Source organism: Myxine glutinosa, chromosome 7, assembly GCF_964187855.1.
Source record: "Myxine glutinosa chromosome 7, kmMyxGlut1.1, whole genome shotgun sequence".
Lineage (NCBI taxonomy): Eukaryota > Metazoa > Chordata > Myxini > Myxiniformes > Myxinidae > Myxine > Myxine glutinosa.
The window spans coordinates 53,788,573-53,813,695 of NC_136267.1; the positions used below are offsets into that span (position 1 = coordinate 53,788,573).

The 25,123-nt window shown below is 44.9% G+C and overlaps 1 protein-coding gene across 1 annotated transcript; it reads left to right on the forward strand.

The window, feature by feature from the left end:
* Positions 1 to 1,594: 1,594 nt before the first annotated feature.
* On the forward strand, positions 1,595 to 11,900 carry MBLAC2 (metallo-beta-lactamase domain containing 2). Its single transcript, XM_068122336.2, has 3 exons — positions 1,595 to 1,845; positions 8,754 to 8,986; positions 11,144 to 11,900. The coding sequence occupies exons 1-3, from the start codon at positions 1,628 to 1,630 to the stop codon at positions 11,512 to 11,514; spliced, it is 822 nt and encodes a 273-aa protein (XP_067978437.2). The 5' UTR covers positions 1,595 to 1,627; the 3' UTR covers positions 11,515 to 11,900.
* Positions 11,901 to 25,123: the final 13,223 nt, after the last annotated feature.

Genomic DNA, 25,123 nt, shown 5'->3' on the forward strand with positions numbered 1-25,123 from the left:
ACTGTAAATGCATGTCACTGTAAATGCATGTCACTGTAAATGCATGTCACTGTAAAGGTATGTCACTGTAAATGCAGGTCGGTGTAAATGCACGGTGTAAATGCATGAAGGTGTAAATGCACGGAGGTGTAAATGCATGAAGGTGTAATGCACGGCGGTGTAAATGCATGAAGGTGTAAATGCATGAAGGTGTAATGCACGGCGGTGTAAATGCATGAAGGTGTAAATGCATGAAGGTGTAAATGCATGAAGGTGTAATGCACGGCGGTGTAAATGCATGAAGGTGTAAATGCATGAAGGTGTAAAGCACGGCGGTGTAAATGCATGAAGGTGTAAATGCATGAAGGTGTAATGCACGGCGGTGTAAATGCATGAAGGTGTAATGCCCGGCGGTGTAAATGCATGAAGGTGTAATGCACGGCGGTGTAAATGCATGACGGTGTAATGCACGTCGGTGTAAATGCACAGCGGTGTAAATGCATGAAGGTGTAATGCACGTCGGTGTAAATTCATTGGGTGTAATGCACGTCGGTGTAAATGCATTCGGTGTAATGCACGTCGGTGTAAATGCATTAGGTGTAATGCACGTCGGTGTAAATGCATTAGGTGTAATGCACGTCGGTGTAAATGCATTAGGTGTAATGCACGTCGGTGTAAATGCATTAGGTGTAATGCACGTCGGTGTAAATGCACGTCGGTGTAAATGCACGTCGGTGTGAATGCATTAGGTGTAATGCACGTCGGTGTAAATGCATTAGGTGTAACGCACGTCCGGTAATGCACGTCGGTGTAAATGCACGTCGGTGTGAATGCACGGCGGTGTAAATGCACGGCGGTGTAAATGCATGAAGGTGTAATGCACGACGGTGAAAATGCATGAAGGTGTAATGCACGTCGGTGTAAATGCATGAAGGTGTAAATGCATGAAGGTGTAAATGCACGGCGGTGTAAATGCATGAAGGTGTAATGCACGTCCGTTAATGCATGAAGGTGTAATGCACGTCCGTTTAAATTAAGGTGCATTACACCTGCATGCATTTACACCGTCCGAAGGTGCATTTACACCGTCCGAGGGTGCATTACACCTTCATGCATTTACACCGACATGCATTTACACCGACGTGCATTACACCTTCATGCATTTACACCTTCATGCATTTACACCGACGTGCATTACACCTTCATGCATTTACAACGACGTGCATTCCACCTTCATGCATTAAACTTTAATGCATGAAGGTGGAATGCACGTCGGTGTAAATGCATGTCGGTGTAAATGCATGAAGGTGTAATGCACGTCGGTGTAAATGCATGTCGGTGTAAATGCATGAAGGTGTAATGCATGGCGGTGTAAATGCATGTTGGTGTAAATGCATGAAGGTGTAATGCATGTCGGTGTAAATGCATGAAGGTGTAATGCATGGCGGTGTAAATGCATGTTGGTGTAACTATAAATGCATGAAGGTGTAATGCACGGCGGTGTAAATGCATGAAGGTGTAATGCCCGGCGGTGTAAATATGATAAAAATTGCTTTTTCCTTGGAAGTACATGTGGCGTCTTTGTGTAATATTTGTGAGTGTCAATGTCACAGAAGTAAAAGTAAAGGGCGTAAACGGAACATGTCCCATGCCGTTCACGCTTGTAATAATAATGGCGAAGTGTTGGTTCCATCACGAAGAGATCCTTCCCGATGTGTTCCTGATCCGTGAGAAGTTCTTCCAGTCCGGTAATCGCGCCAATCTCTGGCTGCTCCGAGGTAGCTGCACGGACTTGTTGGTGGACACTGGACTCGGCCTGTGGTCTTTACCGGAGTACCTCAATGCAGTTGGTCTTATCTCGACCAGGTGCGGCATGGACCCTTTGGGGAACGGCCGTGGACCATCTATATGACTTTGACTGTGGGCTGCATGTGTGACGAAACGTGAATCGATAAGGGAAACTGACCGTGGACATTTTGCGGTGTAACCGGCGGCGGAGGTCCCCTTTCGCTTGCGAGTTGCGTTCGTCGGGAGTGGAGAATAAATCGTTTTGGCTAATGGCTTTGATAATAGATAGATCATGGTAGATCGTGGTCCACTCACCATATACCACGTTTTAAAACCTGGTGCACGATGGCTGAAGCCTTAGTCACATATGATGCTGCCGCCGCACGGTTCTGCGGTCTGCGGTTTGTAGATGGGATTTTTACAAATTGTACGGCTTTGCGGGCTGCGGCAGCAGTGTTCACAAATGTTACGGGGTCCGCACGGCAATCGTGTAAAGTTGAAAACTAAAAAAGAAAATATAATTTCCCCCAAAAAATTAAATAAAATTTAAAAAGACTTAACTAGAGGGGCACTCGTTAACTCGTTTAGCCGGTCGCGAAATCCGGATCGTCAGTCGTAAAGCTAAAAACGGAACTCGTGTCGAAGAACCTTTACCGGAGTGTATACATACTCCTGAAATATTAGGATCATATCTGTTATATTCACATCAGGATTGTATTCCAAAACGTACCCTTGAAATGTTAATAAATTTACTGTCAGATCCAGAAGAAGATCCAGGTGAGGATGAAATATACGTCGAGTCTAGGGAACCAAAGGATGAATATGCACATGGAATAAGAAAGAGGTCTGACAAGTGATGGAAGAGGAAAGAGCAACAAACTGAAAAAAGTGCCTATCTCGCAATGTTAACGAAACGTTCAAACGTCTGGCAAATCCGGATACTGATCCGGATCATCACCAAAATCTAATCGTTTCCAGGAAGGCCACAGGCGAATGTTTCTTGAAAATTTCGAGAAGATATCTAAAAGACTGTGGCCTGTAGAGTGGTAACAAACAAACAAACAAACTAAAAAACAAACAAACAAACGAACGAACAAACTTAGAAGGAAAACTCTTTATTATTATGACATGGAAAACTCTTTATTATTATGACAAGGAAAACTCTTTATTATTATGACATGGAAAACTCTTTATTCATATGACATATAGACATCTTCACCAATAATTTTTATTGTCTCTATATAAACAAAGCATAACACTAGTCACTCACAGTACACAGTTCAAAGTCCTAGTAGTCAATCACAGTACACAGTTCAGAGTCCTAGTAGTTGTAGTTCAGGGCCGCCTCTGGTAAAAACCGTGAGGTGACCTTGGGGTCACCTCACGGCAACCGTACAGTGACCTTGCGATACTACATGCGGTGGGGTTGCGGCCTACGGCCTTGCGATTTCCGAAACAAAGTTTAATGTCAAATTTAAAAAATCGTAAGCCCCTGCGACGAGCAAAAAACCGTGCGATCGCCTCACGGCTACCGTATCTACCGTGCGGCCACCGCACGGTTATGGCAATTTCGGGGACTTACGGCCGCCGCCAACACGCCGCAGGCCATTTGTGACCGAGGCATAACTATTACAACTCGTGTTTTTTTGAGAAATCGGATTCCATGAATTATATTGCAACATTAATCCAATAATTAATTGTTACCTCAAGGCAGTAGATGTGTTTTAAATCTTCATTAAATGAAACCAATATCCTCCATATACTGGACAATCCCTCCACACCTCCCTCCTACTACTCCCAACCACTCCTCCTCCCCCCACCCACTCCTCTCCCTCCCCACACTCCTCTCCCCCCCCCCCCCAGTCCTCTCCCCCCCCCCACCCACTCCTCTCCCCCCCCCACCCACTCCTCTCACCCCCCCCACCCACTCATCTCACCCCCCCACCCACTCCTCTCCCCCCCCACCCACTCCTCTCCCCCCCCACCCACTCCTCTCCCCCCCCACCCACTCCTCTCCCCCCCCACCCACTCCCCCCCACCCACTCCTCTCCCCCCCCACCCACTCCTCTACCCCCCCCCCACCCACTCCTCCCTCCCTCTACCCCTCTACCTATTCCCCTCCTCCTCCTCTCCCCTACCTCCTGTCCCCCTCCCCTCTCCCCTCCCTCCTGTCCCCCTCCCCTCTCCCCTCCCTCCTGTCCCCCTCCCCTCTCCCCTCCCTCCTGTCCCCCTCCCCTCTCCCCTACTTCCCCACCCCTCCCCTCTCCCCTACTCCCCTTCCCCTCCCCCTCCCATCTCCCCTACTTCCCCTCCCCCTCCCCTCTCCCATACTTCCCCTCCCATCTCCCCTACTCCCCTCCGCTCCCCCTCTCCCCTACTCCCCCTCCCACTCTCCCCTACTTCCCCTCCCCCTCTTCCCTAATTCCCCCCCTCCCCTCCCCCCTACTTCCCCTCCTCCTCCCCCCTCCCACTCCTCTCCCTCCCCCCACTCCTCTCCCTCCCCACTCCTCTCCCCACCCACTCCTCTCCCTCCCCACTCCTCTCCCCCCCCCACTCCTCTCCCCACACCCACTCCTCTCCACCCCCCACTCACTCCTCCCTCCCTCTACCCCTCTACCTATTCCCCTCCTCCTCCTCTCCCCTACCTCCTGTCCCCCTCCCCTCGCCCCTACTTCCCCTCCCCCTCCCATCTCCCCTACTTCCCCTCCCCCTCCCCTCCCCCTCTCCCCTACTTCCCGTCCCCCTCCTTCTCCCCTCTCCCCTACTTCCCCTCCCCCTCCTCCTCCCCCTCCGCTCCCCCTCTCCCCTACTTCCCCTCCCACTCTCCCCTACTTTCTCTTCCCTAATTCCCCCCCTCCCCTCTCCCCTACTTCCCCTCCTCCTCTCCCCTACTTCCCATATTTCCCCTCCCCTCTCCCCTAATTCCCCTTCCCCACTCCTCTCCCCTAATTGTCCTCCCCTCCCCGTCTCCACTACTTCCCCTCCCCTCCTCCACTCCACTACTTCCCCTCGCCCTCTCACCTACTTCCCCTCCTCCTCTCCCCTACTTCCCCTCCTCCTCTCCCCTACTTCCCCTCCCCCTCCCCTCTCAACCTACTTCCCCTTCCCCTCCCCTTTCAACCTACTTCCCTTCCCCCTCCCCTCTCAACCTACTTCCCTTCCCCCTCCCCTCTCAACCTACTTCCCCTCCCCCTCCCCTCTCAACCTACTTCCCCTCCCCCTCTCCTCCTCCTCCTCTCCCCTACTTACCCTCCTCCTCTCCCATACTTCCCCTCCCACTCCCCTACTTCCCCTCCCACTCCACTACTTCCCCTCCCACTCCCCTACTTCCCCTCCCACTCCCCCTCCTCCTCCCCCTCTCCCCTACTTCCCCTCCTCCTCCCTCTACCCCGCTTCCCCGCCCCCTGCCTCTACCCCGCTTCCCCTCCCCGTGCCTGTACCCCTCTCCCTCTCCCTCCCCCTCCCCTTCCCCCTCCCTCCCCCTCCCCTTCCCCCTCCCCCTCCCCTCCCCCCTCCCCTTCCCCCTCCCCTCCCCTTCCCCCTCCCCCCTCCCCCTCCCCTTCCCCCTCCCCTTCCCCTTCCCCCTCCCCCTCCCCTTTCTCCTCCCCCTCCCCCTCCCCTTCCTCCTCCCCCTCCGCCTCCCCTTCCTCCTCCCCCTCCCCTTCCCCCTCCCCCTCTCCCTCCCCTTCCCCCTCCCCTTCCCCCTCCCCCTCTCCCTACTCCTCTCCCCCTCCCCTTCCCCCTCCCCCTCTCCCTACTCCTCTCCCCCTCCCCCCCCCCTCACTGCCCCTCACACTCTTCCTACCCCCACCTCCTCTTCTCTTCCTCTCTCCTTCCCTCCCAGTCTTCCCCTTCCTCTCCAGTGCCATAGAATATGAGGGTTTGAGCGAAAACGATCATGATTGGAGGATACGTGATCACATGACGGCAAGGCGCCATCTTGTTACTGACCTTCGCTGAATTAAATTGTCCACATCTGTGTGGACTCTGTCATATTTACATCTCATGATCATGATAATTTTTCATTCTGAAGTCAGTTTTGGGGTGTAAAAGATGCCGTGCTGTTCAGCATGGGGCAGTGCCAATCGAACAGATAGAGGGAAGAAAAGCTACCTTATTAGGTACCTCATGCGAACAAGTGCATTTCACTTTGAAACTAATATCAGCGTGTATCAAGTCTAAATCTGCAGTTCCACACTCGATATTCCACCACAAAAGGTTATTATTTAGCCCCAGATCACGCTCACTATTTGATATTTGCGCAGGCCTGATCACTCAATGCTACGGTAACATCAACCAATCAGAGGCAGGTGGATGAATTTTCGGCACTATTTGATTTTTATCACGTTGTTTCGGCCTACTCGGTTTGTTGCAGAAAGGAACGTAAACGAATTTACATCGGAACATAAATCAATAAAATATTACATCGGAACATAAATCAATAAAATATTATATCGGAACGTAAATCAATCAACCGACCAGTTGTTGGTTTGAGATTACATTTGCTCTTATTGTCATTCTCATTCTGAACCTGTTCAATATACATATTGTTGCGGATATGAGGATTGAGTTTTTTTGATTGTGTTGTATTGTATAGTAAATGGTTGTGAATTATTGGTTTAGTCTGAGCCCTCCTTGCTTCAGTCTGTTGTATAAAGGTCAAAGGGCGTTCCGGTAGTTAATTCCATAAAGCATACATTGAAGGACACTATAATACCCTTGTTCAGTAGCTTATATCCTTATTCTGTGTATTAGGTTAAGGCTTTGTCTTCCATTAAAATGACACTCCATTGCACCAAGTGAAATAAGATAGATTCCCTTCATTCTTCATTACCATTCCCAAAAACCTCCATTTCCCCTTTCGTCATGGCCAAGCCTCAATTTGCCAATTACATCCCCTCCAAAACCACCATTGAACATGTGCTCGGGTCGGGGAAGAAAGGCGTGCCCGCCCGTCGTCATCAAGGGCGGAGCCAGAGGGTCGCATGACCAACCATGGCCGAGGTGAGCACACCGATGGGCGTGTTCTGAAGGCCGGCGGCTTAATCGCCGGAGGCGCTATAAAGGCGCGCGCGCAAGAAGTTGTGGTAGTCAGTGGTTGCGTTGGTTGCGTTGGGTTGTCGATGGTGAGGAGTGGTCGGACCAAGAAAGAGAAAGAGTTGTTGGACCAAGAGAACATAGAGAACATCCAAGGAGATCATCATCCAGGGAAGCACAAAGCCTGTTGTAGTCCTGGCAAAGCACGCGACGTCCACAGCAGCAGCAGCAGCGGCGGCCACAGCAGCAACAACACTCAACAGCCGCTTGGGGCCTGGACGGCGGTTTTGAGCAGGGCCGCGAAGGAACGGCGGCTGCTAAACGCGCCGATCGTGCTGCAGGACCCCTTGGACCGGCCTCCCCCCCTCCAAGCCATCCACCTCCGCCATTCCTATCATCATTCCCCATGTGAGTCGTCTTCGTTTGTTCTGTCCTGGGTATTAATTAAGTCTGTTTAGATAAGGTAGCGATTTTCACTGTGTCTCTAAAATCTTCGGTATATTATTTTCTTATCTTTCCTTCTCCTTGGTTATTTTGAGCCTGTAAATAGTAAATAAATTAGATTCGTATTTCCAACCTTTTTGTCTGCTTCTTCTTCACATCCGTGTCGCTTTTGTCTTTTCCATATTGAATATCTGTGGCGCGATCCGGCCAACGTTCGGGGATCGGGTTAATCGGGGTAACTGTTAGGCCGCGGTGCCATCCGCTCGGCAAACCAACATCCTTAACCGCGGGCCGTAACAATATATATACACTAGGGTGGTCCTTAAAAATGAAAGTTAGAAAAGTCATGCTCCTAACACTTAAAAAAATTTGTATATTTGAAAAAACCCTTGGGTGAAATTTTAAGCCATTTTGATTAAATTTAGAGGTTGCACACGGAGTTTGTAATTTCACATATTTGGCTCGTATAAATGTTTGGAGTTGATTATTTATTCTCCACTGCAATTCTTGTGATTTTGACCATTACAGTTGACCTATGACCTTGCTATCTACTGCACATTTTGAAGCTGTTTTTAAGTTAATTGAATACAGTACAGCTGTACTCTGGTGTATGCAGTTGCTCTTATTGAAGAGTACAATTGTCTCCTGACGAGGGATGTAACCAAACCCAGTATCTGGGTTTCTTGAGAAACTTCTTGAGAAAACTTGAGAAAGACTCAAGTCATTTAAGACTCAAGAAAGACTCTTGAGGAAACTCAAGAAACTTGAGAAACTTCTCACGAAACTTCAAAAAAAAGAAACTTCTTTCTCAGAAACTTCTTTTCTTCTCAGAAAACACACACAATTTTGATGAAACTTCACCACAACCTTAATAACCCATGATGTACCAATGTTTGTTCAAGGCATTAGAAAAATTGGTGTCTTAGGAGGTATATGGGGTTGGGGGTTGCCCCCCAAAATAGGTATTTTTTGGGGTTTGTTTAAAGTCTTATGATTATGTTATGATTCTACATGCTGTCCTGTCTTCTAGCAACCATTGAAATTGGTTTAAAATACCTTTAGTCGGTGCAGTATACTGTTTATTCTACCAGGTGAGCGCCAGGGGTATTGCCCCCGATGTTTTGTGGTTATTGCTCAGCCAAGAAATTCATCCATTTTAAATGTGAGGAGGAAAATGCTGTAATAAACCCCCACCCTGACCCCTCTCAAAATTTTGCTTCTGTATTCATCTTGTCCACCCCTTACATTCTCTCCTACCCCTCATCGTTACCTGCATCCCGTGTTTGTCCGTCTACCTTATCCCTGCTACATACCGCCCTGCCATTGGCGTTTCGCCTTTCTCTTGCTGTTCCCTTCGTTGTGTTGTGTCCTGATCTGTTATGTGTCCTAGTACTTCCACCAGCCTCGACTATGCATAAAAAAACAACATTTACTGTTTAAAATTAAATACCGGAATGTCCTATGTTTTGTTATTGCAAGAAACTTCTCACGTTTTACTGTTTCAGGAAGCCTTTGCTTGCTGTTGCCACACACGTACACTTCGACCATGCCGGTGGCATGCATCAGTTCCAGGCCACAGCCATACATCGAGCTGAAGTACCTGCACTAGAAGCAGGTGACAACTACGAGGCAGTCACCTGGCTGTCGGATAGCGAGGTGGTGCAGCCGCCGCATCTTGGCTGGAAAGCCTCTGATTTCCGCCTCCAGTCCACAATTCCTTCTCGTAGTTTGGAAGATGGTGAGGACGAGCACAAGTAGTATAAACTAGCCGAAACCCGTGGAACATCCACGGAAGGGAGGATGTGGTGTATGGATAGAGTGTACCATTATGGATGGCATAGGGGAGCGCTCATGGGATCTTCTTCTTCCATTAAGCTCCAATTTTTTCTCTTTAAGTTAAGTCCAATCAGTCCTCTCTGCTCGAAGTGCTCAGGCCATGCCTTCCCGCTCTCATACTTTTATTTCCGTTCGGTGTAGAAAGAGTCTGTTTTCAGCTCGTTATCTTTAAGCTTCCTTACGTCTCGCCACCTGCTACACCTCTCTGAGTTACGAGGATTTATGCAACGCACCCCGAGTATTGCAACGTCACTCCATTTAACTTTATTAAAATGACGATAAAGACGTTTCCTTATATATCCTAATTTAAAATGTTCAAGGGAATAAAAAGACCTGGTTCACACCACCCATGTTCACACCACTCGACTGTCCAATCAGCGGACGGCTCGCTTCGCCTTCGCCCAGCAGACGCCAATACGATGGCGTCGTAAGATGGCGTCGTATCGGCAGTTAAACGGATGCTTTTGGGCCTCAACGTCGGCTAATTCAGATTTTTCGAGTATGGCTGTAGGTGATAAACAAAGAGTGCGGTTCGTAGATCGTAAATCCATGAGTGCCGTGGGCATCGGGTCACTGGGTGCGGCGTAAAAGGGATAACAAAGTCGAGTCCTTACGGTATTATTATATAGATGCTGATTCCCTAGCCTCGTAATGAGCCACATTGATCCCCACCATCCACCAGAGAATGTTGGCACCTGGCTTGCTTTTTACTTGGTAATGGGGAAATTATCTTCATAACCAACCAGTGACAAAAGATTTATCAAACAACAACAAGTAAATTACATTTTAAGTATTTAGAAGTTATCTACGTCAGACTGCACTAGTGTGGAAGGAGTGCGTAGCTTTGCGGTTGTAAAACATGAGGTTCTGGGCATTCACCCAGAGTCCGGCCATTGTGCCAAAGTTAACCGCAGCTTCATCCTCCTCAAGGTGCCTATCTTGCTCTTTAGCCAATAGCACTTGCATACACTGGTTTTTGCATCCTGTGGTGTGAATTTTAATTTCTGATTGCACTTTTAAATTTCCTTTCAAAAATCTTTGAAACTTAGCAAATTGGGCTGTCAGGATGGGGCTCGCGTCGGAGCTGTCTAGCCTGGGTTTGAATCCCGACCCAGCTATAAACTGTCATCCTGGTGTTTCACAGGCAGGGTGATTCATTAATGAAAATTTCATCCCCCGGATGGACGCTAAACTGGGCATCACATCTGCTAGCTCTAGTTGGTTGATGTTAAATATCCCATGCCTATGGTGTCCTTCACGAAGTCGGTGAGCTATCGCTGGCAACATGGACAAATTCCTGCCCCTAACCTACAGGGGGCACTGCATCAGCAGCACAGCCATGCCCCAGAAAATGATGCAACCAGCAGTGATGCACTGCATATGTAAGGAAAGGAACATGTACATGAAAAAAGTTTGACACCCATTATACCCCAACCACAAAACCACATAATATATGACGTAATCTCTATATAATGAAGGGAAATGTATGAATGTGTGTTGTATTTTACATCTACTCCTCTGAGAGGACTTGACCGAGGAAGTGGAATTTTTCAGGGACTAATGAGGGCACCCTCAAGTTGTGAAAGTTTCGTTCGATTCCATCTCGTTTTGAAGAAAATTTTTTTGGCCATCTTGGCATTTTATTCCTTTTGGGAGTGCAATTGGAATTATCCGAGCTATGTAACCACGTTATGTTATATATGCACATAAGCAGGAAGCATGGTTTTGCTTCATAAACGTAAACCGGGTTATTTTTTTGTGAGCCATCGAGGCAGTGGTCTGGTGCCTATACATCACCCAAATAAAGGGATGTGTTAGAAGAACGTGTTGCATATTTGGCACAAGATCACACATAGGGCGGGTACTCTGCAAGTAATAAGAAAATCTCTACAAAAACAAGATATACAGTAGTCAAACTTTCAAAAATACAACTTGGAAATTCGGAAAAAATTGAACAAGCAGATTTCTCAGCAAAATAACTGGCATATTGATACCCCTTATGTAGCTATTTCTTTGCATACTGAGGTTGAAATGGAAATATTTTGATGTGTTATTGCAGGAGAGGTGTTGAATCTGGGGAACAAGCAAGTGGAGGTTCTTCATACCCCAGGACACTCCCGTGGCAGCATTTGCTTGCTTGAGCGTTCAAATGGGCTGCTTTTCAGTGGAGACACACTCTATGCTGCTCCGCTCCTTGATTGGCTGCCCTACAGTGAAGTGCGTACTCTTAAAGCTTCTTGCCGTCGGCTAGCCGATCTGGTGCGCACTGGAGCTGTGTACCACGTTCTGCCGGGTCATTTTGAGACATTTAGTGGTGAAGAGTTGATGAGAAGAGCAACGGCTTATGCCGATGGTGCTGGCCTCGTCCATAGTGTTTCAGCATCTGCAATGCGCTGCGTGGCACGTCTTGCCCTACGTTTCAACAACTGATGAATGGCAACACATATTGTACCTAAAAGCAGATGGTTTCTCCCATCTCCCATTTTGTGAGTTCTGGATTGAGATAAAATGATTGTAACATCAGCACACCAACCATTCTGTTTAAAGTATCCAGGAGAAAAGTCTTTTTATTCCTTTTACATTTGTATTTACATCAATATGTGTATTTGGCTCATTTGTCTTTTCATACATTTGGTTTTGGAACTTTTTTCCCAGGTTCAGTGAAGAATTTATAAAAATTACTTTATTAAAAGAAAGACACTTTATTTAAAAAAGAAAGAAAGACGTTGTGACATATTGGACGTACGGTTACACTGGGAGTGTCCTGTTGACTAACATTCATCAATTAAAACTTCTGTTATACATTTTGCTCGGCACACTATGCACCTGAGTGCTTAATACAGAGGGTTGGATAAACGAGTCTTTACTTTGCATTATAAAATGCTTCACACTTGGGTTTATAGGCAACTATTAAAGAAGCTTTTAATTTTACAGATTATTACAGATTTTATTATATTGTTGCGGATCTTCAAAGCCCGTTCCCATTACAAAGGGGAGATTAAACCCCTTTTTCCCCCTGGGTCTTCAAACCACGAGACCGAGTCGCCACTTCCAGGCAAACGTGGAAAAGGGTTTCGGGACAACTTCGCACGTACCTTTGGTACCCACGCCACAGTGGAAGTGGGGATCGAGTCTCGCACGAGCCACGCTTAATGGAGTACGTCCGAGCGGAATGCGTATCACGTGACTCGTGCTGTTACTTCTCTATTGGAACCCGATTAGAGCGATTCTATTCGTACCATGCGAAGTCAATGATGGAAAAGACAGGACGGTCAAATCAGAAGAAAGAACAAGATTTATTTACACTATGTACAGGAATTGGTAGAAGGAAAGGGACACAGGGCAGAACTTAGTCAGTCTTATACTTAAGCCCAGACAATGGGCCCACTCACATACACTGGGAGATGGAGGAAGGATGTTCGCGCGCCAAATGCGCCTGCTTTGGTCGCTCCGGGAACAGCTCACCCGGCGTGGCCCTCTGGCGGTCGCAGCACGTATCCCGGTGAAGGCAGGCGGGAGGGAAAATCCTCGCGGCGCGTGTGTAGGCAAAGGCAGGCAGGAGGGAAATCGCGCGTCTGTGGCCCGGCACGGGTCGTCTTTTACAGTGCGCGATTAATACTGCGCAGAGCGCGGGGAGCAGGGCAAAGTTCGTATACAACGGGGTAATTCAGTTCATAGGTGACACGACTCAATACGAAGCAATCTCATGCACGTTCTCAACTCCTCTCATGGGCTGCACAACTCATCTGATTCGGACTTCAACTGAGGCGGGGGGCTCGAAGCAGGGTTATATGGCCCCGCTCCAGCCCGACTCGAATGTTCCAAACCCCACCTCTTGCCACAGTGGTAAGTCACTCCCCTCGAGCTCTGATTGGCGGCTCGTGCTTACCGATGGCTCCTCCTCCGCCTTCCTTTGGCCTCGGTCGACTTGTTCAGGCCTGCCGCGTGGTATTTCGGCGCCAATACCAAACCAAAGCGCCATAAGGACACCTAATTTTCACTGGCCTACTCAATGCAAAACTAACACAGGAAAGGACTACGCTTACATTTATTAAGAAATAACTGAACTTAAGCGAGGCTACATGTTGTAGTGTAACTAACTAAGAGGGGAAATTAACCTTTATTACAAAACCGCAGCAATATGTTACTTACTCATATCTTTGTTTAAGGTTTGACTGGGTGAAGAACAACGCTGTTAGGATCCACTATCTGTCCGGGGTTCTGGCTAACAAATTATGGGCTACTGGCGTAAGCCTAGATTTCCAAAGGGGGCTTATATTCCTTAACCTAAGTCGTGCTAGTAACATCCCTTAAAGATGGGAAACACCACCCCAAAGCTGGAATCAAATATCGTGCATGTTTACTATGAAGGGTGAAATTAACAAATCAAACCAACACTGATCATTAAACAAGACCAGAAGTCTAACAGCGGCGTAGCCGCGCTTGTAAAATATTATAAACCACAAACACGTATGATTAGCTTTTTAAACAGTCGCTAATGCTGTTAAAAAAATTAAACAAAGAAATTTGGAGGAATCCCGACATCCATGAGGTAAGTTTTACTTACAGAACTGAGCGAAGATCTACTGTAATCTATATACCCCACAAGCGTTGGAGGTGTGCTCATTTACCAAGCAGCTAGCTAGCTTCAAGGAAGTGCTCGGCAATAGAGTCAAATCCGAATTTAAACGGCTTGGTCATCAGGTAGTAGAAATTACCCTTCTGGCAATATTGGCTGGTCGGTCCGTCACTGAATGTGTGAAGTGAGCGGACCTCTGGATCATATCTTCTAATCATCCTGTAAACTGCTGTCAGATGTGCCCAGATGGCTGGTGTGTCATGTTGGGTACTTGGCGATATTTAACAGAATGTTATCGCCTTATCCTCCAGATACAGTACACCAGTGTGTAAGCTCGTCTGTTGATGTGATCCTTCGAAATGGACCGATTGTACATATTTCACTCGCATATTTACCACAATCGTTCTCAATGAAGTCCATGTGGATTAAGCACATGCTAGGGGTCAGATTATCACGAATGTTTGTATAAACTCGATGTTGAAAATGTGCTTCTTGAGGAGAGAAGTTTCACTCTGAAATGTATCCACCAGTTCCCCAACACTTGAGATGTTTTCCTGCTTTGTGACAATATTGTACTCTGTAAGAGTCAGACGACTTATCGGGCTTGTCACAACGATATACTTTTATGAGGCCCCATTGGAAGTACTGTGCCTATAGAAAGTATACACCCCCTTTCAAAATTTTCACCTTTTGTTGCCTTATATCCTGGATTTAAATCAGACTTTTTCCACCTTTATTTACACATTGTAACCGAAAACTTCCAAGTGAAAAATGAAGTCTACAATTTTCAGTAAATTAATGCAAAACAAAAAACTACAATATGTTGGTTGGATGTCCTACAAAAACTACAATATGTTGGATATCAATATGTAGTGTCCACCCCCCTTGTAATATCAATTGTAAATTGGGAAAGTATAAAAACACATGGACACTGCTAGAACTTCCAGGAAAGAAAAAAGTCGGTATTTCAAAAAAAAAAAAGTGGATTTGAGGTGAAGTAACTGGAGCAGAAGATATCAAGGTTTTGGATAAGGGCAGATAAGAGATGGTGGTGAACAGCTGTTTTTTGGGAAGGGAGGGGCGAGGGGGGAGTTTAGAAAGTGGACGATTGATGAAAAACAAACATTTATTACAACCTGGGTTTATTGTGATTTTCAAGTCAGAGATCCATTTGAGAACGATAGAGGAGGGGTGGAATGAAGGTGAGTTTCGAGAATGTAGGGAGGAATGACTGTAAGAGATTTAATTTTTTTTTGAAGTGGAATGATTTGAAGAGGAAATTGAAAAAAGCCTTTTAAATAGGAAGAAAAACAGGGTGTTGTAATCAGCACGTTGCACGTAATCAGCAAGTTGCATGTGTTGTAATCAGCACGTGTTGTATTCGCTTAAAATACAATTTTCTTGATGAAAATCTCGTGGTAATTTATAGATACTTTTTCGCTTAAAATACAATTTTCTTGATGAAAATCTCGTGGTAATTTATAGAATTTTTTAATTTTTTTTGGGTGAAAACAAAAAACAGTCGGAGATCCGTTGTAAACAGCGTAAAAAAAGCTTTGGAGCTGTTCCAGTATTTCTGACAACTTCAGGTTTTCATGTCACTTACACAAGCAGCTCTGCATGTCAAGCGGCTTGGGTTCAACCACCCAAAACGGTCACAATCGGCAGATTGTACAGTAGCTGACCACAAATGTACTCTCTGTGATGAACATTTGATGGATATTGATGAGAGAATCGGACATAAGCCGGTGTCATGAAACAGATCCGCCCCCCGGCGATTCTGTACCGGTACAGATTCGCCCCCCTCGAAATAGATTCGCCTCCCTGCCACGAAATAGACTCTCCCCCATGACAAAATCGCCCCCTCATAATATATATGCATCTGTTGATAACATACCCCGTGTGTCCCGGTGTGTACCCCGGTTTAGAATAGGTACACCGTATCCCTGCGCATCGTAAGAGGCGACCAAGGGTTGGCGTCAGGAAGGGCATCCGGCCATAAAAACATTGCCTCAAACAGGGAACCATGATTGTCATGGGGCCCGCAAGGCTAACCCCTGCTCTAGCGGGGAAAAATGGCCTTAAAACGATCATTCATTCATTCATTCATTGTTGATAACGTACCTCAGAGTTTTATTTATAAGCACTATAAGTCATTAAATGTTGAATCTCATTTATCTATCACTGTTCCTACTTATTTTAGAAAGCATATTGCTCGTTTCAGATGTAGTAATTTTAAAGTACATGTCACATAAGTACATTCGATATGAAGCTGGAGTGTCTCAGTATTGCCACACCATACATGATGTATTTAATACTGAACAAGAGTTCCATGTCCTTTTCAAGTGTAAGTTTCATTCTGATATCCGTGTTAAATATATTGGTGTACATGTATACAACTAACTAATTTGAAAATTTCAACAGTATGATGTCAAGTAATAATATTATTGTTTTGAAGGGTCTCGGGACGTATTTATACTATGTAGAGAAAAGGAAAAAACAGTTACTCATGTAAATGTGACATGTGCAAACACACTATATATTTTGAAATAGATTTCTGTTTTATCCTCCGTTTCTATGTTAAAATCCTTCCTTCATTGCATCGTTCGTCCCATTCTGGGTGTCAGATTGCCCGTTCTCTGTTTAGGACATTTCATAACGTGTGTTTTTCAAATTTAAGCACAAATGTAGTGGGTTGGGGCACAAAAATGCAGTGATATGGAAGTATGTTCTTCGCCATTTAAAATATGTGTCTGACGTCAATTAGAATTTCGTCGAAAATGATGGATTGAATGCGTCCAAAATTGAGTACCGTAAAATGGGGTGAATAGGGACAGCAAGGTGAATAGGGACACAAACTGAAAAAAGCTCGGAAACTTTATTTGCTGAAAATTGATAACCATACTGATTTGTTGATATTTGGGTTGAAAGTGTTCTCTTGTTTTTTTTAAAAGCAACTTGTAGTCCCTATTAACCCCATATATGGGTTAAATAGGAATAAATAGGATTTTTATGGCTGCCCCTATTCACCCCGTTTTACGGGTGAATTGGGACAGTCACTAATACAAAAATAATAATAATCAAGAAATAGGGACAGTTTGGAGAAACTTTTTATCCCATATTTTTTTTTTCATTGGCACCGTGATTTATATTATGGGTGCATATTATGTGCATCCATCTGAGCTATCAATTTAGCAATAAGTTGGAAACTCAGGATTGTTTCTTGATTATTTTTTTTTGTATTAGTTTTTTGTATTAGAAGACGCAAGGCGGCCATCTTGGATTTTGACGTGGCGACCCAATTCTCAATAGCGTTCTCCCATATGCGTAGATACACCCACACACCAGATTAGAAGTTAGTAGTTCGTTTATTTTTCAAGATATTTCGCTCACAAGGTTCAGACATACATGGCGGCGGCCATCTTGGATTTTGACGTGGCGACCCAATTCTCAATAGCGTTCTCCCTTATGCGTAGATACACCCACACACCAGATTAGAAGTTAGTAGTTCGTTTATTTTTCAAGATATTTCGCTCACAAGGTTCAGACATACATGGTGGCGGCCATCTTGGATTTTGACGTGGCGACCCAATTTTCAATAGCGTTCTCCCTTATGCGTAGATACACCCACACACCAGATTAGAAGTTGGTACTTCGCTTATTTTTCAAGATATTCCGCTCACAAGGTTCAGACATACATGGCGGCGGCCATCTTGGATTTTGACGTGGGTTGCACCCACACACCAAATTAGAATTCGGTCCTTCGCTTACGCACGCACGCACGCACGTCCGCACGCACGGACGGACGCACACACGGACGGAGGGGAAAACCATAGTCCCCCTTTCGCTCCGCGGTGCGACGGGGGACAACAAACTTGTGTAATCTCATTTATTTACATCTTCTTCGAAATTTCATCTGCAAAAATAAACACTACAAAAATGAATGGTTGATTCACATCATAACGTGCGCGGTTTATTCAAAAATTTTGATTTATGCCATCATGATGTATGGTTACAACAATGTGATATTGATATCAAATCTCAAGAAAAGAAAATATACACTATAGCTATAGATTACACGAGTCGTTTCTTCAAACATGGTCTAACACATGTAACGTCTTCCACAGTGAGTGTCAAAATCTATCAATAATTACAACATCAAGTGTTCAAGTTTGTCTTAAAAAGATTGAGAAAATGCGTAAGTCCACACTCAATCAATTCCCCAAACAATATTAGTAGTACTTTTATCACGTCCCCTCTTGTAAACCAATATTTCCATATGTATATTTATATTTGATGTTAATTTATCAAAATATAAACAAATGCATACGAATGTAAACATTCATCTTGAGGCCCATAATTGCTTAAAAATGTCGCATGTAGATATATAATCGTGAAAAAAAATCATGTTTTATTTAATTTCTATTTAATTCAATATGTTTTATTTAATGGAAATGTAAACGAGAATGGGGGGCGATTCTATTCCGATGGGGGCGAGAAACGTATCCACCCGGGGGCGACTTTATACCGGTACAGATTCGCCGGGGGGAGAGTTTATACGGGGGGCGGATTCATTTCGCGACACCGGCACTGCTTCTTGACCTTACCATGCGTAATGGTATTCTTGACACCGGCAGTCAACCGGCTGTTATCATCACAGAGGTGGAATGCCTCGATTTCAGTGTAAACTGCATTTACGACTCGAGCTCTTTTATAACCAAAATTATAATCCGAATACCATCTCCGCTGAGAAAATCCCAGCTGCTCTTGAGCAAACTTCTTGAGTTTATACTTCTTTATCACTTTAGCTGACACAAACCTGCAAAAGCTCGGTCACTGGCATTCACTATTGGGTTTCATTCTAAGAATCGTCTCTTGATATCTGCAACTCAATCAAAATGGAATGTGAGAGCTTTTCGCACTTTCTTTACATCCGAATACCATCTCCGCTGAGAAAATCCCAGCTGCTCTTGAGCAAACTTCTTGAGTTTATACTTCTTTATCACTTTAGCTGACACAAACCTGCAAAAGCTCGGTCACTGGCATTCACTATTGGGTTCCATTCTAAGAATCGTCTCTTGATATCTGCAACTCAATCAAAATGGAATGTGAGAGCTTTTCGCACTTTTTACATCATCAGCGGTACCACGCCAGTTTCTCATCACCTGCCGTGTTTTTGAGCGTGGACTTGGTGTGGCATGATTGGTGTCTTGCTGTTGGCGACCCTTCCACCTCGAAAGTTGTTTCCGTGTTCGATCATATTTAGGTCAGCTTTGTCACGGTAACACTTTGAGCGATCTTTGGTGACCTGCTTTCTCCCATGACACCTCTGCCTGGAAGAGGAAAGAACGTGACGTGATGATTAGAATGGGTTGAATAAATATAGGGAAAAGAACGTTAACAATATGAGCACAATCTGTTAAATCAAAAACAAACCAAATCCTCTAGATTTGGCATTTTTGATCTTTTTCAATAGATCAGAAAAACGAAAATTAAATTTTTACATTTTTATGGCGTAGCCCATCAGGCAAAGCCATCTTGAACAGTGTTTGTCCATCTGTATGTATGTATATATGTATGTATGTCCCCTCAAACATATACCAATCAAAGCTGAGGATCTGGTCACATGACAAGGTGATGTGATTACGTCTGATGTCATTACGGCGGTACGGCGGCTGACTCTCCACGCACCACCATTTTGATTCCAATTTCGTTCAGGCCGAACATATTCTCAAACCTGTTATATATCACAATCGCCATACTCTACCTTTACGTTTTTCATTCAGTGTGAAACACAAACCAACCGATTGTTAAAATGACCATCAAATATCGAAAAAAATCGGCGTTACGGCTCTTCCAACAATAAGGTAAGTATAGGCCTTAGGCTTTATGCCTACCCTTCGGACCGCTTCGGACAAATCAAGTCCAGGTTTCTTAATACAGTAGTGTATCGTTTCAGTAGTATCGTTTTCGTAATAGTAACAATAATAATAATATCGTAAATATGACCATAACACTTTAATCCCAGTCGTGAATATAAAGTTAGTGGATTGAAGCGGTGTATGGTTCATGAATCGAGGATCAGCGGTGTACGGACTAACAAGGACTAACAACCGCGGAAGTAAGGAAGTCACCTCGGTTTTTTGATGGCATGTTATTAACCCAACCCTTGTGGGGTATATAGATTACATTAGATCTTTCCTCAGTTCTGTAAGTAAAACTTACCTCACGGATGTCGGGATTCCTCCAAATTTCTTTGTTTAATGTTATAATCAGCATTAGCGACTGTTTAAAAAGCTAATCATATGTGTTTGTGGTTTATAATATTGTTACGTTTGTAGGGGGTAGGCGATACCTTAGTCCAAGTAGAATTGTATAGATTAGTGTGCTCCGATTGTCGTGAAGAAGAAGAAACCTCGATGTATCATAAGTAGGAAATTTGTGTAGACCGGATGCCGTGAAGTGTATCCTTGTCCCCATGAGAGGGGGAGGGGGGGGTTGTTAATTAGCGAGGGATTATGGGTAATCAATCCCCTGTATGTAATTGCCTCTGTAATATTTTCCTGTGTTCCTTATGACACCACACTACAGACACCGAGTAATAAATCGGCCATTAATTAAAAACCAACCAGAAACCAGGCATCCAACACCACCGTGGATAACACCGACTTGGTAAGCACACAAGCACAGGCAGGTTCATGAGGCCACGCTTCGAAGAGCAGTGATTGGTCTGGAATTTGATTGACACAAGTACTGGTAAGATGAGACTCACTGATGGGAGCGGAGATGGAGATGTCGTGGGATGACGTCAGAGCCTCAAGTACAAAACAATTGGAGCAGCGGCCATTTTGTCTCGGGTCCAGACTTTGTTGGTGAACAGTTGCCGAAAAGCTCTCTCTCAGCATCGACATTTTATCTCTCTCAGCATCAACATTTTATCTTTCACAGCATCGACATCCTCTTGGTTCTTCTCATTTAGCCAGGTTCACTATGTTTTTTCGTTCAAAATTTTGGTAGATTAGCAAAACTATACATTTTTGGAATATTCAGAGCATGAGGAATCCAAAAATTAATGTTTACATTTGCGTAGACACCTTTGCGAAAATGACACTCAGGACAGTGATGAAGATCTGTAAAAGCATATTCCTGAACGGTATAGACCTCGTAGATCCTGTGTATAGGACTTATAGTTCAATCTGATACTACCTATAACTTCCTATAACAACCTATAACTTCAAAGGACTTGCAGTATTATGTAATACAGTTATATCACAAATATAAAGACAATGGTTTTCAATTACCTTTGTTTGTTGCTTTTCTATAATCCTGAGCACTATTTTGAGGCCTTTATTGGATTCCTTGACCCAGAAAACATAGGATTAGCATATTTAATTAAGTCTCTAGGTTGACTAGAAGCCGAGATCGCGCAAAATATGTATTTTATGGCGGCCATTTTCAAAATCCAAAATGGCGGCCATGCAGGTGTCTGTGCAAATGCCAACATTGATTTTCAGATTCTCCATGCTCTGAAGATTCCAAAAATGTACAGGTTTGCTAATCCCAAAATTTGAAAGAAATTATATTTGTTAACATAGTGAACCTGACTATCTTCATCACTGTCCTGAGTGTCATTTTCGCAAAGGTGTCTACGCAAATGTAAACATTAATTTTTGGATTCCTCATGCTCTGAATATTCCAAAAATGTACAGTTTTGCTAATCTACCAAAATTTTGAACGAAATTATATTTGTTAACATAGTGAACCTGACTAATTCTGGATCCCATAGCGAATGGTCACTATTGCTCTTGCGCAAGGAAGCTTCATCGTGAACGGTCGTGTTCCGAGATCTTGCTAGTCGTCGTGAGGAGAACATCTTGCTAGTGGTCGAGAGGAGGAAGAACTGCGACCGAGGACTGCGGTTTCCCGTGCAGAGATCATGAGGACAAGCGCGGCTGGAAGCGCGAGCTGCGTGCCTTGGCCGTTCACTTCGCGCGCGGAGCCAGGAGTGAGCAGACACGCAGTGAGGCCTAGTTCTCGCCAACGAACGTGCGTTTCCCACCAAGTTCGTCATCCCCCCTTTTCCCTCACGTGTAACGAATACCGTCATACTAAATTGAACGCCTCGGAGTTAAAGCTCGTTTGGTCTTCCGTGTCACCCTGCGGTGTTCACCACACAGGGTAGTCACACGACAATATATTACAAGCCCGGCTACGCCGCTGTTAGACTTTCGGTCTTGTTTTACGTAAAAAGGGCGAGGCGAGTGTTAATTGCACGATGTGCCCCATGTTTTATCTGTTGTGTGAGGGACTGGTGATTCTATTGTACTTATTGACTGGCAGATGCTGCCACAGCTACTCCATCAGAAGTCGATGTTGGTGGCGTGTCAATGACTTTTGCCTTGGACTTGGCTTTCCGCGATTGCTGCTGCCTCTTTCGCCATGCCTTTCGATCTTGTCTTTTCTCTCTATCGGACATGTCAGCCACCCTCTTTTGTTTACCGCTTGCAATGTCTTTTTTATTTTTGCTGCTTCGATACCAGGTATTGCTCACGACATGTGTTAGCGACATCCTGTCGCAGCCGATATTGTCTCTGTCTCTCGGCATTGGTCATCTTTGTTGGAGCCATACCAGGTAGTATAGAGAACATGTCGGCAGTCAGATCACCAGAAAAAAGTCAAATTAGAGCATGCTGGCCAATCACAGTGCAGCAAGTCACAAGCTCAGCTCTGATTGGTCTTGGAGCGAATAGAGACAGCCAATGGAGAAACGAATGAGCCCCACACGTATAGCCATATACGCATACATTATAAGCTCCATTATAAAAAGATAGTTAATGTTATTGGTATACATAAAAGAACATTAAATTAGCAAAATGTGCCATTTTGGTCACTAGTGTGACAATGTGTCACTGGTATTCCAAATTCCAGTGTTGCACCAGTAATGCGTTGCATCAGTCATATACAGGCTGAAATAATTTATGTGATCCCTATGACGTCATGGAAAGATCGGGTGACTGACATTTTTACCTCAGCCATAAAAGGTGGATGGAGGTTATGTTTTCACCCCTGTCTGTCCGTTTGTCCGTTTGTTTGTTTGTGAACAAAATATCTCAAAAAGTTTTGGACGGATTTGAAGTAAATTTGACAGAGATGTAGCGTATCTGACGAGAACGAAATGATTCGATTTTGGTGAAGATCCGGATTCGGATCAGGCTACAATAATTTTTAAGTGATTCTTCACCATTGGGAGATCGGGCCAAAAACGATACACAGCAGGATATCTCAAAAAGTTATGGACGGATTTGGGCAAAACTTGGTGTTCAGGTTGAGTGTCTGACAAGGACGATTTGATTAGATTTTGGTGAAGATCTGAATATGTATTCGGATATGAGAATTATTTAATTTATTGAGTGATTCTTCATCATTGGGAGATAGGGCCAAAAACTATACATAGCGGGATATCTCAAAAAGTTATGGATGGATTTGGACGAAACTTGTTTGACAGGTTGTTGTGTTTGACAAAGAAGAATCGATTTGATTTTGGTGAAGATCCAGATCCAGCTCGTAGAATTTATTTAGTGATTCTTCACCATTGAGTGATATGGCCAACCAGGCAGAGGTATGCTCTCTACTGAGTGCCGTTCTCGTTCGTTAGTGTAACAGGAGGTGTTTTCATGTGTATATGAATTTTGACTTGGAACTTGCTCGGTATAGTTAAAATAGATACAACACCAGTGACTGAATAAACCTACGCAATCATTGCTCGATCCTCCATGACAAGATAGGAAAACATTTCCCGTAAACTCACCTTGTCGCCTCGCCAGCAGCGCAGGTTGGATAGTGCTGTCACCTGGTGGGTGTATTGTAAATGACAAGGCCTCCCCTTTTCTTTAAACCCTCACCATGTCATGTGTTACACCAGTGACACGGAATCCTTGGACAGCGATGAAAATTACCAGATATCAAATGACTCACATGCTGGACAGGATATTTTGCATGTGACAAATAGAGCAGCTTCAGGGCTTGCAATTTAATGATATCACTTTTAGAAAAAATAATTATTTGTGAGATAATAGACTGGTGCATTATTGGGATTTCAGCCAGCGACATTTCAGCGGTTAAAGAACTCCAGACAGGAAATGTGTCATTCCTCATGAGTAATTGTCATGATCATTTAATAGATCTGAGTGGCCAATAAAATTATTACATCATTGAGTCTGACCCTGGTACAAAGTTTCGCTGGTAATTTGGCTTGGACATGAAATGTGATTTTTTTGAGAAAGACCCATGTAATGATGAGATTTTTAATTTTTTTTAATTTTCTTTATTTATTCATTTATTTATTTATTTATATATATTGTTGCGGAAACGGAGCACGGCACTCCCCTTAGGGGGGGGTTAATCCCCCTTCTATTTTCACTAGCCGTCTCCGCTCCTGAAGCTGCCCAGCTCCCTCCACGAGGCAGGTGAGCAACCCCGTTCGAGACCGCGGACAAGATGTTATTTGCTGAGCGGATTAGCAGCCCGCGGCTCGAACCATTAGCAGTACTAAACCCGATCCTTATGCGTTGGCCAAATCATGCCACAGGTATTCAATGGGGAAATCACAAAGACGAACGGATGTGAAGAAAAGGCAGAATAAGGAGGAACAGGAATTTATTACTACTATTTACACAATCAAAGGAACCAAGGAGAAGGAAAGAAACGAAAATAATTTAGAGAAGAGGAAGACACAGTGCAATTCTACTTATCTATACAGTCTTACTTATTCCCAGGGACAACACGGACAAACAGACGACAGTCAGACTTACACGGGGATGATGACAGGAATGGCAGGAGGTGGATGGCTGGACGGATGAGGAGGTGGGACCACAGGGCTGGAAGGGTGCAGGTCCGGTTCGTTGTCAACGGCAAGGCTCGAGGTAAGCAGCCGCCGCCCCTCCTCAATCCCGTTTGTACGGCGGTGTTGCTTCGCGGCCGCGGGTCGAACTGCCGTTAAAGCTCAACTCCACTCAACTCAACTCAGCTGCGGTGGACCCAGCTGCGGTGGATTCAGCTGCGGTGGATTCCTCACTCATCTGCTGGTGGCTCTCTCGGTCATCTGCTTAAGCAGTCCCCCCCAACTTCCTTTTATAAGGCGCGTGGCGATCAAGCCGCCGGCCTTTTAGAAACGCCCATCGGTGAGCTCGCCTCGGCCTGGATTGGTCGCGAGGGCTCACCGATCCCGCCCCCTTGATGAGGCGTTGGCAAAGCCACGCCTTGTTCCTGGCGCTTGGTTGACTCCTCCCACCTTCTTTTCCGAGATGACCTCGCCGTAATGGCGGCAAATGTAGTTGGCAATGCGAATGGCAATGACGCAGTTGGAAATGGAGGTTTTGGGGGAATTTGACAAGGGGATCTATCTTATTCGATTCGATGCAATGCAGTCAACTAATGGGAAACAGAGCCTTAAACTAACAT